The 13,604-nt window shown below is 35.3% G+C and overlaps 3 protein-coding genes across 6 annotated transcripts; 2 read left to right on the top strand and 1 right to left on the bottom strand.

The window, feature by feature from the left end:
- Positions 1-69: 69 nt before the first annotated feature.
- Positions 70-5,410, top strand: LOC121786296 (increased DNA methylation 1-like). Of its 4 annotated transcripts, none has more exons than XM_042184913.1 (9): positions 70-471; positions 916-1,051; positions 1,168-1,250; positions 1,367-1,417; positions 1,817-2,055; positions 2,834-2,920; positions 3,740-3,839; positions 4,233-4,443; positions 4,543-5,410. In XM_042184913.1, exons 1-9 carry the CDS (start codon positions 70-72, stop codon positions 5,034-5,036), a joined length of 1,803 nt encoding a protein of 600 aa, XP_042040847.1. In that variant the 3' UTR covers positions 5,037-5,410. The 4 variants fall into 4 exon arrangements, with proteins under 4 accessions (XP_042040847.1, XP_042040841.1, XP_042040855.1 ...); XM_042184907.1 differs by having other exon boundaries at positions 1,352-1,417; XM_042184929.1 differs by having other exon boundaries at positions 339-585; positions 1,352-1,417.
- A 2,648-nt stretch (positions 5,411-8,058) lies between these two features.
- Positions 8,059-9,685, top strand: LOC121786287. Its single transcript, XM_042184895.1, has 3 exons — positions 8,059-8,616; positions 9,171-9,292; positions 9,390-9,685. The coding sequence occupies exons 1-3, from the start codon at positions 8,305-8,307 to the stop codon at positions 9,538-9,540; spliced, it is 585 nt and encodes a 194-aa protein (XP_042040829.1). The 5' UTR covers positions 8,059-8,304; the 3' UTR covers positions 9,541-9,685.
- Positions 9,686-9,773: 88 nt separating this feature from the next.
- On the bottom strand, positions 9,774-13,425 carry LOC121786278 (UDP-galactose transporter 1-like). Its single transcript, XM_042184882.1, has 5 exons — positions 12,883-13,425; positions 11,758-12,007; positions 11,392-11,599; positions 10,326-10,557; positions 9,774-10,126 (listed from the first exon to the last, which is right to left on the bottom strand). Exons 1-5 carry the CDS (start codon positions 12,991-12,993, stop codon positions 9,905-9,907), a joined length of 1,023 nt encoding a protein of 340 aa, XP_042040816.1. The 5' UTR covers positions 12,994-13,425; the 3' UTR covers positions 9,774-9,904.
- Between the last annotated feature and the right edge of the window lie 179 nt (positions 13,426-13,604).

The following is a 13,604-nucleotide window of genomic DNA, read 5'->3' as shown; positions in this document are numbered from 1 at the left end:
AAACCTAGGAATGGATCTGATTCTGATGATTATGAGTTATATGAAGGAAAACGCACTTTGCTTGCATGGATGATTGATTACGGAACTGTTCCTCTTGGCGGGAAGGTGGAGTATAAGAGAGGAAAGAGTAAAAGAATGCTAATCAAAGGGAAGATCACGATGGATGGAATCTGTTGTGATTGCTGTAATATAACTCATACAATACGGGGCTTTGAGTCTCATGCTGAAAAGACACCTGGAGAATCATTTCGGAATGTATATTTGGATTCAGAGAACTCTCTTCTTCAATGCTTACTAGATTCATGGGGAAAACATGTGGAAACTGATAAGATTGGATTTGTTTGTGTGGATATGGAAGGGGATGATCCAAATGATGACAGTCACAGATGTAATGTGTGTGGCGATGGTGGTGACTTGATCTGCTGCGATAGTTGTCCATCGACTTTCCATAACAGCTGTCTGCATATTGAAGTATGAATGCATGGCACCCTCTTCTCAGCTGTTGTTTTCCCAATGTCCCTGTTCTTTGCCCTCAACTAATAAATGCAGTTTACAATATTTGCATGGCCAACCAAACTTGATTTTGTATGTGCTTCTACATGTTTTTTTTAAGTGTGCTTCTACATGATTGTACTCTCTAACATTGTTGAGTTTGTTACACTCCTAGTATATTTCCTTATAATCGTAAACATCACATGATTGTTAAATAATGTAAATCGTCTCCATTCTTGCTAGTTACTGTATCATTCATTTGTATTGAAATGATGAATTGGCTGTGATATTTATTTTAATATAGCTACTCTAACAACAAACTTTGAAATGGGGTTTCTCTTTAATTTCACCCTTTATTGGATATTATGACCTTTTTGTTTCCTGATTCAAGTGGCCTAGCACTCATAAGTTCAGTTTCTACAGATTCCTTCTGGAGATTGGTACTGTGTTTACTGTTCATGCAAGTTTTGTGGAACTGCGTGTGTAAGTACCGCAACCAGTGATGATGAACAGAATTTATCTTCTGAATTGTTGGCATGCCGTTTATGCGAGGAAAAATGTAAGCTTAATACATGCCTTCATGTTGCCAAATGGTTTCTGAACTTGTTATTACTTGGTCAAAACTTATGTACCTTATTTCTGAATTTAGTATTTGCAACTTCTAACTTTCTGTAGTTCACTTGCATTGCACCAACGAGACAATTGCTGAAGATTTTAATGATGCAAGTAATTCCTTTTGTGGGAAACAATGCTTAATGGTATTTACCGCTTGCTTTCGCAATTTTATTACTTTCTGCTTTTGACATTCAGTGAATATTTACCTTATAATATTAATTCCAAGAATATTTACCCCACACGGATTGCTGCTTCTCAGGGTACATCTGGGAATGCTGACATTCCTTTACGTAGTGCATGTGTCTCACTGGTAATTTCTATGTGCAATACATCAAAAGGATACTAAACATGTTTGGTTACTATTTACGTGACTTAGCACTTAGGAGACCCTTTTATTGGTTCTATCTCCAGGTCAATGCCTTTTATACACTATCAAGCATTTATATTCTTTAAAATGCATAGGCCTTTTGCCTTTTGGTTTTATGGACTTCCCCACAGTCAAAATAAATTTCCATCAAGTGGATTTCATTTGTAAAAACTCACTCAGGAAACATGCACCTCACATCAGATATTTGTTTTGTTTTCCCGCTTGAATCGTCACAGTTCCAAAACTCCCAATTAAAATGGGGTCATAAAAAATAGTGAATATAATAGTTTATGATACATTTAATAGTTTGGCACTAATCTATCTAGCAATGTTCCTATACAGATCTTGGATCGGTTACAGGATTTTCTTGGTGTTACACATGAAATGGGAGACGAATTTTCCTATACTATTCTTCAGCATCGTGTTATTAATGATGATGCATCACTTTTTGGTAATTCCTTGAAGATAGAAAGCAATTCCAAGTTAGCTATTGCTTTCTTTGTTATGGACGAATGTTTTGAACCTATCATAGATGAGCGAAGTGGAACCAATATGGTTCATAGCGTTGTCTACAGCTGCGGGTAAGCTTTTCCTACCTACTTGCTTCTTCTATGCTATCTTGTACTCCCTTCGTCCACCAATAAATGTCCCACATTGCATGATTGCAATAAGGAGTGTCCACCGGTAAGTTATCTAACACCCAACTTATAATAACAACTAAAAAGGTGGGACCCTGTCTTCCACTAACACTATTCACTCGTGACACACTCAAACAATTTCTTAAAACCTGTGCTGAAACCAAATGGGGCATTTTTGGTGGACGGGGGAGTATCTAGGCCTTTACTTAGGAATACATGTATAGATGGTAATTTGATGGAAACCCACTTCCTGAGCTTTCTTCACTTTCACATAAACAATATAATCTTGACCTTATAATGAAAGGAGTTTACATTGAAACAAAAAAAAGGAGCTTGTAGCAATTAAAACAAAAAGAGCTTACATTGAAAGTATATAAAAAAGAACAAGACACAAAAAGAGAGGAGCTAATCAGATTTTTAGTGCCTTATGATGTATTGTTTGAATGAAGGGTATAAATTTTAACTAAATTATGCATGAAACAAGAGTATACATTAAAGCCCATGCATTTTGACTTGTGAGGATAGTTTTAGCCTTTCCTTTGCTGTAAGAGTCTGTCTCTTGGCATTCACCATAACATGTGAACATTCTTTGGTATATCATATCTAATTTGCAGTTTTTTTCTTGTTCCAGTTAATGATGAAAGCAGACACTGAACTATTTTAATTAGATTTTAGATAAACTGGATATTTCATTCTTCAGGCTGTATTCTATTTTCCGTAGGTCCAATATTAGGCGGTTGAATTATGATGGATTTTATACCTTCGTCCTAGAGAAGGGTGGTGAACTGGTCGCGGCAGCATCAATAAGGTAGTTATTTTGAGTTGCTACTATATTCTGTATGGACTTGCTTGTTTTCTTTACCTTATATGTGTTTATGTTTGATAGTACTTTATGTATACCTTGTGAAACAGTGAGTCTAGTATTAACTATTAACAGACCAATTCATGAAGGAGTTAGCCTTGTGATATTTATGCTATCCAAGATTGTTCCAGCAAAGCCAATGAGATTATTACGTGAAGAAATTGCAATTTCAGAAATAATCTGTTTTCTTTCATCTGCAGTTTCTTCCGAGATTTTCTGAGTGTTTAATGTCTTTCGCCAATTAGCATGGATTTATCTTGTTTGTCAATTTGATGTTATGTTCACCTTTATAGTTTTCTAAAGCTGCTATGGTATAAGGATAATCAAGGTAAAATGATGAGGACCTAAGTTAAAAAAGGAATCGTTCCTTTAATTTCGTGTCAATGATAACTGCATACCTGTTTTAAATTATTCCTCTGATGCACATTCTATTTTCTTTAAATTGTCAGATTTAATTTTTAAAATTTATATTTTTAATTTTCTAGTACCTGTTTGACTGTTTTATATCCTTAGGTGGTGTTCGGTTTTGAAGATGAAATAATACCAAGTTATAATCTAGGATTGAGTTGTGAGATTATTTTAGTCATAGGGGGTTAGCTATGACTAATTGTCCCATGATTATCCATCTAGGATTGAGTTGTGGTATTGAATCTTATGAACCAAACACTCTACATATTTAATCTCGGGATACAATCTTGCAAATCAAACACCTCCTTAACATATTGTTATACTGACAAATTCCATTATGTTATTGCTGAAAACAAGAATCCATGGGAAACAATTAGCAGAGATGCCTTTTATTGGAACTCGATTCATGTACCGGCGTCAAGGAATGTGCAGCCGGCTCTTATGTGCAGTTGAAAAGGTATGCTTTCTTTGTTTAGAAGATGTGGGTTTTATCTCATGTAATCCATTATATGATGTAGTTAAAATATCGAAAGCTCCCTCATTCCCTCATTATTTCCTTTTTGTGGGTAAGTTTCAATAGCGGTTTGTTTTTTATACATATTCTGGGATATATAACAAAATCTTGTAATTTCTTTAAAAGTTGTCCGGAATATATATTGCTGTTTTTTTGCTTCAAATTTCTATTGCTATGGATGTATCCCAATCCACCAGTGTTTCCATAAGGTAATTTTTCATCTATCATTTTGTATTCTTGTGTGCGAAGTTGATCTCTGCTTTTCTTGTTGGTCTGCTATGAAAATATATATTTCTGATATATGTTTTGCTATAATCATGTATAATCTCTTATCAGATTCTGTCCACTCTTGGTGTTGAGAAACTGGTAATACCCGCTATATCTGAACTTAACGAGACATGGACAAAAGTATTTGGCTTTCTTCCCCTTGAAGAATCAATGAGGCAAGAAATGAATTATATGAGCATGATCGCGTTCCCTGGGGTGGACATGTTGCAGAAACCTGTATCAGGCCAACAGTCCGTTAGAGCAGAAAATGACTCTGCAGGTATTGATCCTTTTCTGCTTGTGCATACGAGTGCATGTCTGTGCATATCTGGTGTATGTTTTAGCACAATTTCCAATAGATTTTGTTCTGTAATTGTAGCCATTGGATGCGTTGAAATCAAACCCCCTGAGCATGATGATGGCGTCAAAGAAAACACTGCATCTGATTCAAACAACCATGCTGAAGCTGCTGCTCGAGAGAAGCAAGGAGATGACACTGGAGGTGAAGCTGCTGCATCAAACGAAGATGCATCTCAGGATGCTAAAATCGATGAGAGTGACAAAGATGCTATCATGGAATCAGCAGCTATGGAGTCCACTGCTGCTCAAGAGAAGCAAGGTGATGACACCGGAGGTGAAGCTGCTGCATCAAACGAAGATGCATCGCACGCTGCTGAAATCCATGATAGCGACAAAAATGCTATCATGGAATATGCAGCTATGGAGTCCATTGCGCTCGAGAGAAGCAAGGTGATGACACCGGAGGGGAAGCGTCTGCATCAAACGAAGATGCATCTCAGGATGCAGAAATCCATGATAGTGGCAAAAATGTTATTGTGGAATCAGGTGCTACCTTGCCCGGTCCCCTGTTGAGCAAGGAAGACATCAATGTTGAGGCTGTTGATGGCGAACCTTCTCAAATTGGGGTTTGTCTCGACAACACTGATGTGCCTGAAGAGGAGAGAGCCTTCCTTCATAGCCACAACACAGGTATTGACTGCAACATTGAAGCACCGGAATTAGCTGAGGAATGAATGCCTGTGGTGCTGAGGGGAAGTTTGTCAAATGGGAATGAATATGAGGCTGTGGAAAGCGAAGCTGGAACTTACTAATGATATTTCCTTTGATTAATATAACCCTGAGTAAATAGGGGTTAATTTTTCTCTACATTTTGGATGAGATGTCGAGTTTTAACTTGTATAGAATATTAATCACCTCCCTTTATGAATGTACATCTTTTTGAGTAAGTAGCTTAATTTCATGCTAACGAATGTTTCCAAGGGGTGGGATATCAAACGAGTTGTGCATTTTTGGGAAAAAAAATACAATAACAACATGATATGATAAGGGCAACATCATGATGTTGCTCATAATGTCAAATTTGAAATACTTTATCGTTCACCAACAATAGTCTCGGTAATGAATAACACAGATTTTAAGTAAAATTAGTAAAGGGGTAAAAATAACTATTAAAATATTATTAGTAAAAAATGAGTTTTACATAGAAATTTACTAAGGATTAATTTATATAGAATACCAAAAATGAAAAAACATGCCTATTGGTTGTGAAATGAGCAAGTATATTTAACATGAAACTGATATACTACTGCTTATTACTTTTAATAATCAAATTTTGTGGTATGCGAGAAAATAGATTTTAATATTATGACTACTCAATCCTCGTTAATGAACATCCTTTGTCTATTGGACAATATCCATATAGTTTGAGACTATAATAACATGGAGTCAAAATTCAAATTACAAAATATTTTTGTATAAAGTACAATGTACTATTAGTAATAAAATGATTGTTATTATTGGGTGCATGGAAGTCTGTGCTGGAACACTAATTCGTCTTTACATGTGACTCAACGATAAGATTCAGAAATTTGAAAGTTTAGGCCACAATTATAATCGGAAAATATATTACTCCTATATTATAATGTTTCAGCCTCCCAATTTCTGGCTTCAGCAAATGAAATTCCCAAGGAAATGTAAACTGCCACAGTTTAGTGGGACTATAATTATTAACTCGATATTAAATTAAATAATGTGGGGTTCATTTGAGACCTTAATATTGAAGAATTGGTTTTTTAGTTTACCAACATAATCAACTTTGACTATGTGTTCAATCACAAAAGCACACATCACTATGCTGCAAACTCAAATCTTGTTTTTTGCTATGTTTTTCATTTTATTTTACTTATCTATCTATATAATACTATGTTGTTTCTTGTTATTAGAAACATAATTCTCCCATCACACGTACTCATATACTATAGAATACATTATCTCTATCATAGTTTCTTGTTAATAGTAGTACAGTATATAAATAAATCTTCTCAATACTACATTTTAATTACGACATTAGCTCGGGATTAAAATGGTAGTAATAAATCTTGAACTCAAAAAAGTGAGGAAGATATAAATAAATGAAAAAAATATATTGAAGGGCAGGATAGTAAATAAGGTTAGAAGAAAGGGACAGCGAATCCGGCGAATTAAACGGGAGCAATAATTTGGCTGAATGACTTTGCTTCAAAAGTACAATGATACCCTTTTCACATTGGGTAAAAATAAAAACGACTCATAATTTAATTTTTTTATTTCCCGGTTTGTTTTATTTTTTGCTCTCATTAATATAGGAGTATGGAGTATTAAATACTCATACTTTAACACTCAGCATTGACTTTTACCTAATGCATATAAATTTTTAATGACGAGGAATAATATAGTTGAGTTTTTTTTAAACAATTAATAACTCTTTCTTATTTACAAAAAAAATAACTTATGTATGTCAATATCCTTTTGATGTTACCAACTCTTTTCTTATTATTTTTAGATAATACGAACTCCATTAATAATTGTATATAAATTAGGAAGATTGATAGTATATTTTATAAATAAATTTGTAGCCTATTTTTACCCCAACTCAAGTACTGGACCAGAAAGTTTTGGAGATGGCTAAAAGTTTTGTCCAATATATGAAAGTTGAATTTATTAGACCAGTTGTAAAATTGGCATTCAATTGCTACAGTAAAAATGGACAGAAAGAAATACCGTAAATGGAAACGATGATAAGCCAAATATTGGCAAACCAAAAATTGCCACCTTTTTATTCTCAATATCAATTATTTAATAGGATTATATTCATATTTCAAATCATTAACAAATTTCATAGATTGTACCTAAGCACTAGAAAATTAGGAAGTAACTTAGAAATGGGAAATGAGTTGTAGCATTAAATTATTATGTAGTAAAAGATCTAGACATAAGATTCGGATATAATATACTAAAATATATACATTTTTTCATACTGATCCAGAATAACGTACTACGTATCATACTATATACCCAGCATCTGAGATCTCTGCATATTTAAAAAATACTACATTCGTTTCATATTAGGTGTCACATTTAGTGTTGGCGCGAGTTTTAAGTTCATATTAAGTGTCACATTTAGTGTTGGCGCGAGTTTTAAAAAATATAAAAAAATGAGTTGAATAAGTTAGTGGACCATGACCCACTTATATATATATTAGTTTTATAATAAAATGTTAGTAGAATTGGTTGTTGGAATATGGGGTCTATAAATGGTAAAATTGAAATATAACTCTTATTATGGGACGATCAAAATAGCAAAATGTGAAACTTAACGTGGGACGGAGGTAGTAAATTGTTTAAAGAGATGCTATAAAATAAAATTTAAAAAAAAATCCCATTGATCTGCAATCCAGCCAATAGACAATAGTACACTACAACTGGTAATTCACCAAAAAAACAAAAATTTACAAGGAAATGAAATTTGCCATTAAAGTTAGCAATAAAATAATCTACCAAAAACCTGACCTCTTCATTGAATTATTTACCATTTTCCTGCCACATAGTGTGAGCCCACAAGCTGCCATAGATTTCTGTGACCTTAATATATATATTTATACATAAATAAAACCTACTACTACAAAACAAACCATAACATAACACTTTCAATCACACCATCACTCCCATCTCTTCTCCCCATAGTCCCTTTCTCCCCTCCACCAAACAAACACACACACACACTGTGAGAGCATAGTTTTGCTTCATGCATTGACATTTGACACACACACAAACACACACAGTTGAAGAAAGTAGTTGAGAGATGGGGAGGTCAGATTCATTTCTGAGGCAGCTGAGCAGCAAGGAAGGGTGGAAATCAGCATCAAAGAGATGGGGGTGGGGGAAGGGGATGGAGGGTATGTATGGGGGTGAGATGATAATGAAGAAGAGAGTGATGGTGGTGGTGGATCAGTCCTCCCATTCAAAGCATGCAATGATGTGGGCTCTCACTCATGTCACTAACAAGTCTGATATTCTCACTCTTCTCCACATTGTTTCTTCCTCTTCTGACACTGCCTCCTCTTCCTACCTTGTTTCCTCCCTTGCCTCCCTTTGCAAGGCTTGCAAGCCTGAGGTCACCTTTTGGAACTCCCCCTTTTTGATTCTTCACTTGCTGTTCACTTTCATTCTGTGTGTTCTTCATTTGCCTCTCTTCTGGTTTTAGCTTCTTGATTTAGTGTGCATTTTTCTCTCTGTATGTGTGCTATCTGTATGTGTTTTCTTGAGTGTTTTTTAGGAGCCAATTATGTTTTTTAGTGAATCATACATCAGTTAAGTGTGGATGCTCTGTTCCTAGGAGTATACTTTTATTAAGAGCAAATTGCCGGAAAAACCCATGAAATTTGGTCAAATTCTGATCTGTCAACTTTGAAAATTAGTAGTAAAAATCACAAATTTTAATATTTTCTCAATATTTTTTCAATTTGGGTGAAATTGTATTGAGTGTGATATCTGAAAATTACATGAGTGAGTTTTATCATTTTTCTCATCACACTTATCAAGTAACTTCATCAATTTAAAACATGTACCAAAAATCATGTTTATTCAAGTAATTTGCACTTTTGTTCATTTATTTGATTTATGGATTGTAAATGTGTGAATGAGATGTAAGTATTGATGGTGTTGCAGGTGGAAGTAGAAGCACTGGCCATTCAAGGACCAAAGATGGACACAGTGATGAGCCAAGTGAAGAAACTTGAGGTCTCTGTTCTTGTATTAGGACACAAGCACTCCTCCCCATTCCTCAACTGGTATGTATAATGACATATGAGAGAGAAACAAGAGAGACAAGGATGAAAATGTTGATGAATTGATGATGATTTAATGCAAAATGTGTGTTATGTGCAGCCTGTTTGTGAGGAGCAGTGCAGATGAATTTGTGGAGAAATGCATCAACAGTTTGGAATGCCTAACAATTGGAGTCAAGAAGCAGAGCAGTGGAGTCAGTGGCTATCTCATCAGCACCAGATGGCACAAGAACTTTTGGCTCTTGGCTTAGACTACCTCTAAATTAATCACTCTTAATCTCCTCTTTTATTATATTAGCATTAGTATTAGTATTCACTAGCAAATAATCTTGTAAAAACACTTCTACTTATCTCTCTAATCCTACTACATGTTGGTGGGGGCTTCAGCCCACCCTACAAAAATTCATCAAACTATGCTCACGGTGAGCATTTGCAAAAAACAAAAACACAAATAGACTCTTCTCATTACCAAAAACATGCGTGCTATTAGAATTGTGGTTTTCTTACATTAGCCTTTTTCGTACGAGAGTAAAATTCATCAATCAGCATTGGTTAAAATAAATAAGGCTGTAGTATCTATATATGATCGGTTAAAATAGGAGGTATGAGCAAGTGTTATACTTTGTCGTCCAGTTTGTCGCTTACCAATGGGAGCAACTCTGCTTTGCTTCGTGGAGTACGAGGGGCGGCTGGTGCTCCAGGGGCTTGGTTTGCGAGCCTCTGCCTCACGTACCCGTAGAAGGTGCACCCGACGAGTGTCACCCCACATCCGAAGGCGTTCATGACAGAGATTGGATTCTGGAAGATGAGCCAGGAGCATGTAAACGCAACTGCAACCTAATTGTATTGAGAAGGGAAATCAGATTTCAAGAATATTAGAGTTATTGCTAAAAAATAAAAATTCATAATCTTTGATCCTATTGCGAGAATAACTCCATTTTTTCGATCTGTAGCAAGATACACACATTTAATACATTTCGAGATTGTGGCATTCTCCAGTGTTAGCGAGAGTCTAGAGAGTGAGATAGGCACACACCTTAAGGTTTCCTGCAACGTTGAAGGTCACAGCAGTCGTGGAGTGAATGACATAAAAAATCGAGAAATTGAGGCAAAAGGCCGTCACTCCAGATCCAAAAATGATGAAGAGGGACGAAAAGAGAGAGGGGCACATGAGAAGCCACTCCGTAACCCCTGGCCCTTCAAGCACCATGGCTGGCACAGCCAAGATCATAGTTGCAAAAGGAGCCATGTAGTATACTGTGTTTATGCTGCAACGGGCTCAAAAATAATCAAGTAATTAATCAGTAAAATCGAAGGAAATGGAAGTTCTCAAAGCAAGACGAAAAAATGAACTAATGTCAGTGATAATGCCCATCAAGAAGAATCAAAAGTAAGGGAACATCACCTAAGAATCAAAAGTAAGGGAACAAAATGAACTAATGTCAGTGATAAGCTAAACTAGCAAGCCCTACACAAAGGTATCAACGGCAGTGACAAAAACGTAAATAACAATGAATCTCTTAATCCAGCAGAACACAATGAACCAAAATAACGTCTATGATGTTTCTTGGAAGGCATATGATGCACTGATTGGAAATGAATACCCTTCTATAACAAGAGTAGAAAACCTAAAGAAACTGATCGAGAAAATATCATTTTGAGTCAAATTTAAACTTGGATATTTGCTAAAATCAACCTGTCATGACTTTTAATTGGTTACGAAACAAAAAGACAATTAATCACTTAAAAGAATCATGCATGGAATTACAACTATAGTCAGTCCATTCCATTTGAGTATGTTGATCATGGATGAATTTATATTATTTCTGAATATTAATAATAACTACGGTCTGAGTTTTGCAGTATCCATTGTGCAAAGATATTTTATCTGGTATAACGAGAGTGAAAACTAACACATTTTTTCTTCTTTATTCAGCATTATCAGAAGGACAGTAGATTGCATATCTAGTTTTACAGAGCAAAATGTATGTCGCGGAAGAATAAATCACGAATAATGCTATTCCTATGCTGTTATTCTTGGCCAGTTAACATTTTAAGATGGACATGTAGAGGTGAAGAAGAAGGAGGAGGATGACCGTTACCTGTCAAATTTGTACCCATGCAATAAAGACTCAGCAAGAATGGTTTTTGTAGACGTAGCAACGCAACCAAATAAAGCAGCAAAAAATCCTAGCATGTTAAAACTCAGCTCCGTGACTGACGAGAGCAGAATCCCTCCAACAATCGGAACCAGAGAGGCCCAAATTCGCCAGTCAAAGTACTTTTTCCAGATTAGCCACTGCAAGATGACTGTTCAAAAGCCAAAAAGGAAATTCAGCATGTTCTCAGAAATGTCACGCCAAATTGTTCACATATCCTTTGTACTATGTGTTATCTCAGTTTTTCAAGATAGGCTTCTGGCTAACAGTTCTAGACATATTCAGATTGTAATTTCATTCAACGCTCACCTGTGGTGGCAGGGGTGAAAGACTTGATCGTTTGCATGAAGGAAACAGGAATATACCGAAGGCTCACATTTCCCAAAACTATGTTTATGCAAAATATACACGACATGGGAAAAATTCTCCTCCAGCAATCTTCGGGATCAACTTGAATAAGAGGCTTAAGTTTTAGCACTTTAATTACCAAATATGCGCCAATTGCCGAAGAAATAAAATGAATGCACGATACAGTTAATGGAAACTTGAAGTCCAGCTTCTGCAAGGAAAAAGGAAGGTATTTGTAAGCCATAAAATATGAGACAATTAACTTACTCTAAGATTTAGCAGATTGACACATCAATCAATATCTCATTATACACACAATCAAACTAGATAAACATACATATATTGTAATGAATACGACATGTAACTAGACTGCTGAAAAAGTCATCCTCATTGATTCGAACAAATATTATATATGCTGATTACAGCACGATAATCATTTATTTGAGAAGCGCCCACACACTCACACAATCTACATATATGTTAGTAACATTGAAACAAATTGCAATGGAAGTGCCTAGAAAAACCACCTACCTATTACACGCTCAAGCGATGGAACCACATATGTATAGGAAATTAGGAATAGAACACATGTGTATATTTGAAACTCCAATATATAGATATGTAAATATCCTTCAATCAACCAGGTCAAACAATCCAACTTAGACGCAATTGTCCGTCTGTAGAACTCATAAACATTGATTGATGTGTCACAAACGTTTCAAGTTGCAAGGAGCAAACAAAGATATTTCATAGTAATAATAAAAAAGGGAAGCATTGCAATTGGTATACATTATTCAAGATGCCAAAAACACAACATACTGAGTTTGATTTGCATCACAGGTCTAGAGTTTTACCAATTAACCACCATTTGGAGTGACCTCTTTTCAAGCCTAGGAAAGCTAATCACATAACCAGTAATCACAATTTTAAAGTAGATAGTATCAATAAATTCCAAATTTTGGAAAAGTGGACATAAACTATTACCTAGTATGATACAGTTACAGAGCAAAACTTAAACAAAAACTAATCCAGCAAAGTAATGCATGTAACCTCAAGAAATTTCATGCAGCGTATCTAAACACCAACCTGAAAGATCCATTTGTTCATGATGATAACAGTGACATTGAAACCCCACCATTGAACAATAGCCAATATAGATCGAATTACGCTCCACTGGCACAACCTGCTATCCTCCATGATTCTTTCCGCCTCCCCAGATCAAATATTCGAATAAAAGTTCGATCTTTACCCCAAAAGGGATATTCAAGATTCAAGAAAAGAGGCCCAACAAGCTAGAAACAGAAACCCCAGATTGAAATTCAGTGAAAACGAATAGAATTCCAGCAGCGGACGGCGGAGGATGGGGCAAGGCTCTATGCAGCCTGCCGGAATTGAGGCATTAAAGATTCCGACGAACTTTCAATGTGTTTTTCTTGTATGATTTTCTTTGCAGAATCTGATTTGCTAAAGGATTCAAGTAGTATATGAAATTCTCATTAGGCTTTCATAGCAAATGGACCTCGTTTGTACTTGTAATGGGGAATTTCATCAGTTATTTTTCACAATAGTAGTAGTAATTTTTTATTTGAAGGAGAGTGCATTAATTACTTCTAATTAATACTATAGTTTTTTATTAGTAGTCAATTAATTACTAATAATAGGTGGGCCGAATTGAGCTGACCAAGTTACCAGTATTTTCCAATGTCTTTTTATATAGAGAAGATAAATCTTATCAAAATTTTCAAGTATTTAGATGTAAAGAATATTTTATCTTATGTCAAATGCTACTTTAATGAAAATAACCGAAG

Source organism: Salvia splendens, chromosome 2 (assembly GCF_004379255.2).
Source record: "Salvia splendens isolate huo1 chromosome 2, SspV2, whole genome shotgun sequence".
In the NCBI taxonomy this organism is placed as follows: Eukaryota; Viridiplantae; Streptophyta; class Magnoliopsida; order Lamiales; family Lamiaceae; genus Salvia; species Salvia splendens.
The sequence above is the reverse complement of the archived record's forward strand: the minus strand, read 5'-3'. Positions and strand labels throughout refer to the sequence as shown.

Coding starts and splice junctions, on each gene's coding strand:
- LOC121786296 (XM_042184907.1), top strand. CDS start 70: ATGATTGATTACGGAACTGTTCCTCTTGGCGGGAAGGTGGAGTATAAG. Junction 1,052..1,167: donor CCGTTTATGCGAGGAAAAAT/GTAAGCTTAATA, acceptor AACTTTCTGTAG/TTCACTTGCATTGCACCAAC. Junction 2,921..3,739: donor GTCGCGGCAGCATCAATAAG/GTAGTTATTTTG, acceptor GCTGAAAACAAG/AATCCATGGGAAACAATTAG.
- LOC121786287 (XM_042184895.1), top strand. CDS start 8,305: ATGGGGAGGTCAGATTCATTTCTGAGGCAGCTGAGCAGCAAGGAAGGG. Junction 8,617..9,170: donor GCAAGGCTTGCAAGCCTGAG/GTCACCTTTTGG, acceptor ATGGTGTTGCAG/GTGGAAGTAGAAGCACTGGC. Junction 9,293..9,389: donor TCCTCCCCATTCCTCAACTG/GTATGTATAATG, acceptor TGTTATGTGCAG/CCTGTTTGTGAGGAGCAGTG.
- LOC121786278 (XM_042184882.1), bottom strand. CDS start 12,993: ATGGAGGATAGCAGGTTGTGCCAGTGGAGCGTAATTCGATCTATATTG. Junction 12,008..12,882: donor TGAACAAATGGATCTTTCAG/GTTGGTGTTTAG, acceptor TTTTCCTTGCAG/AAGCTGGACTTCAAGTTTCC. Junction 10,127..10,325: donor ACGTTGCAGGAAACCTTAAG/GTGTGTGCCTAT, acceptor CAATACAATTAG/GTTGCAGTTGCGTTTACATG.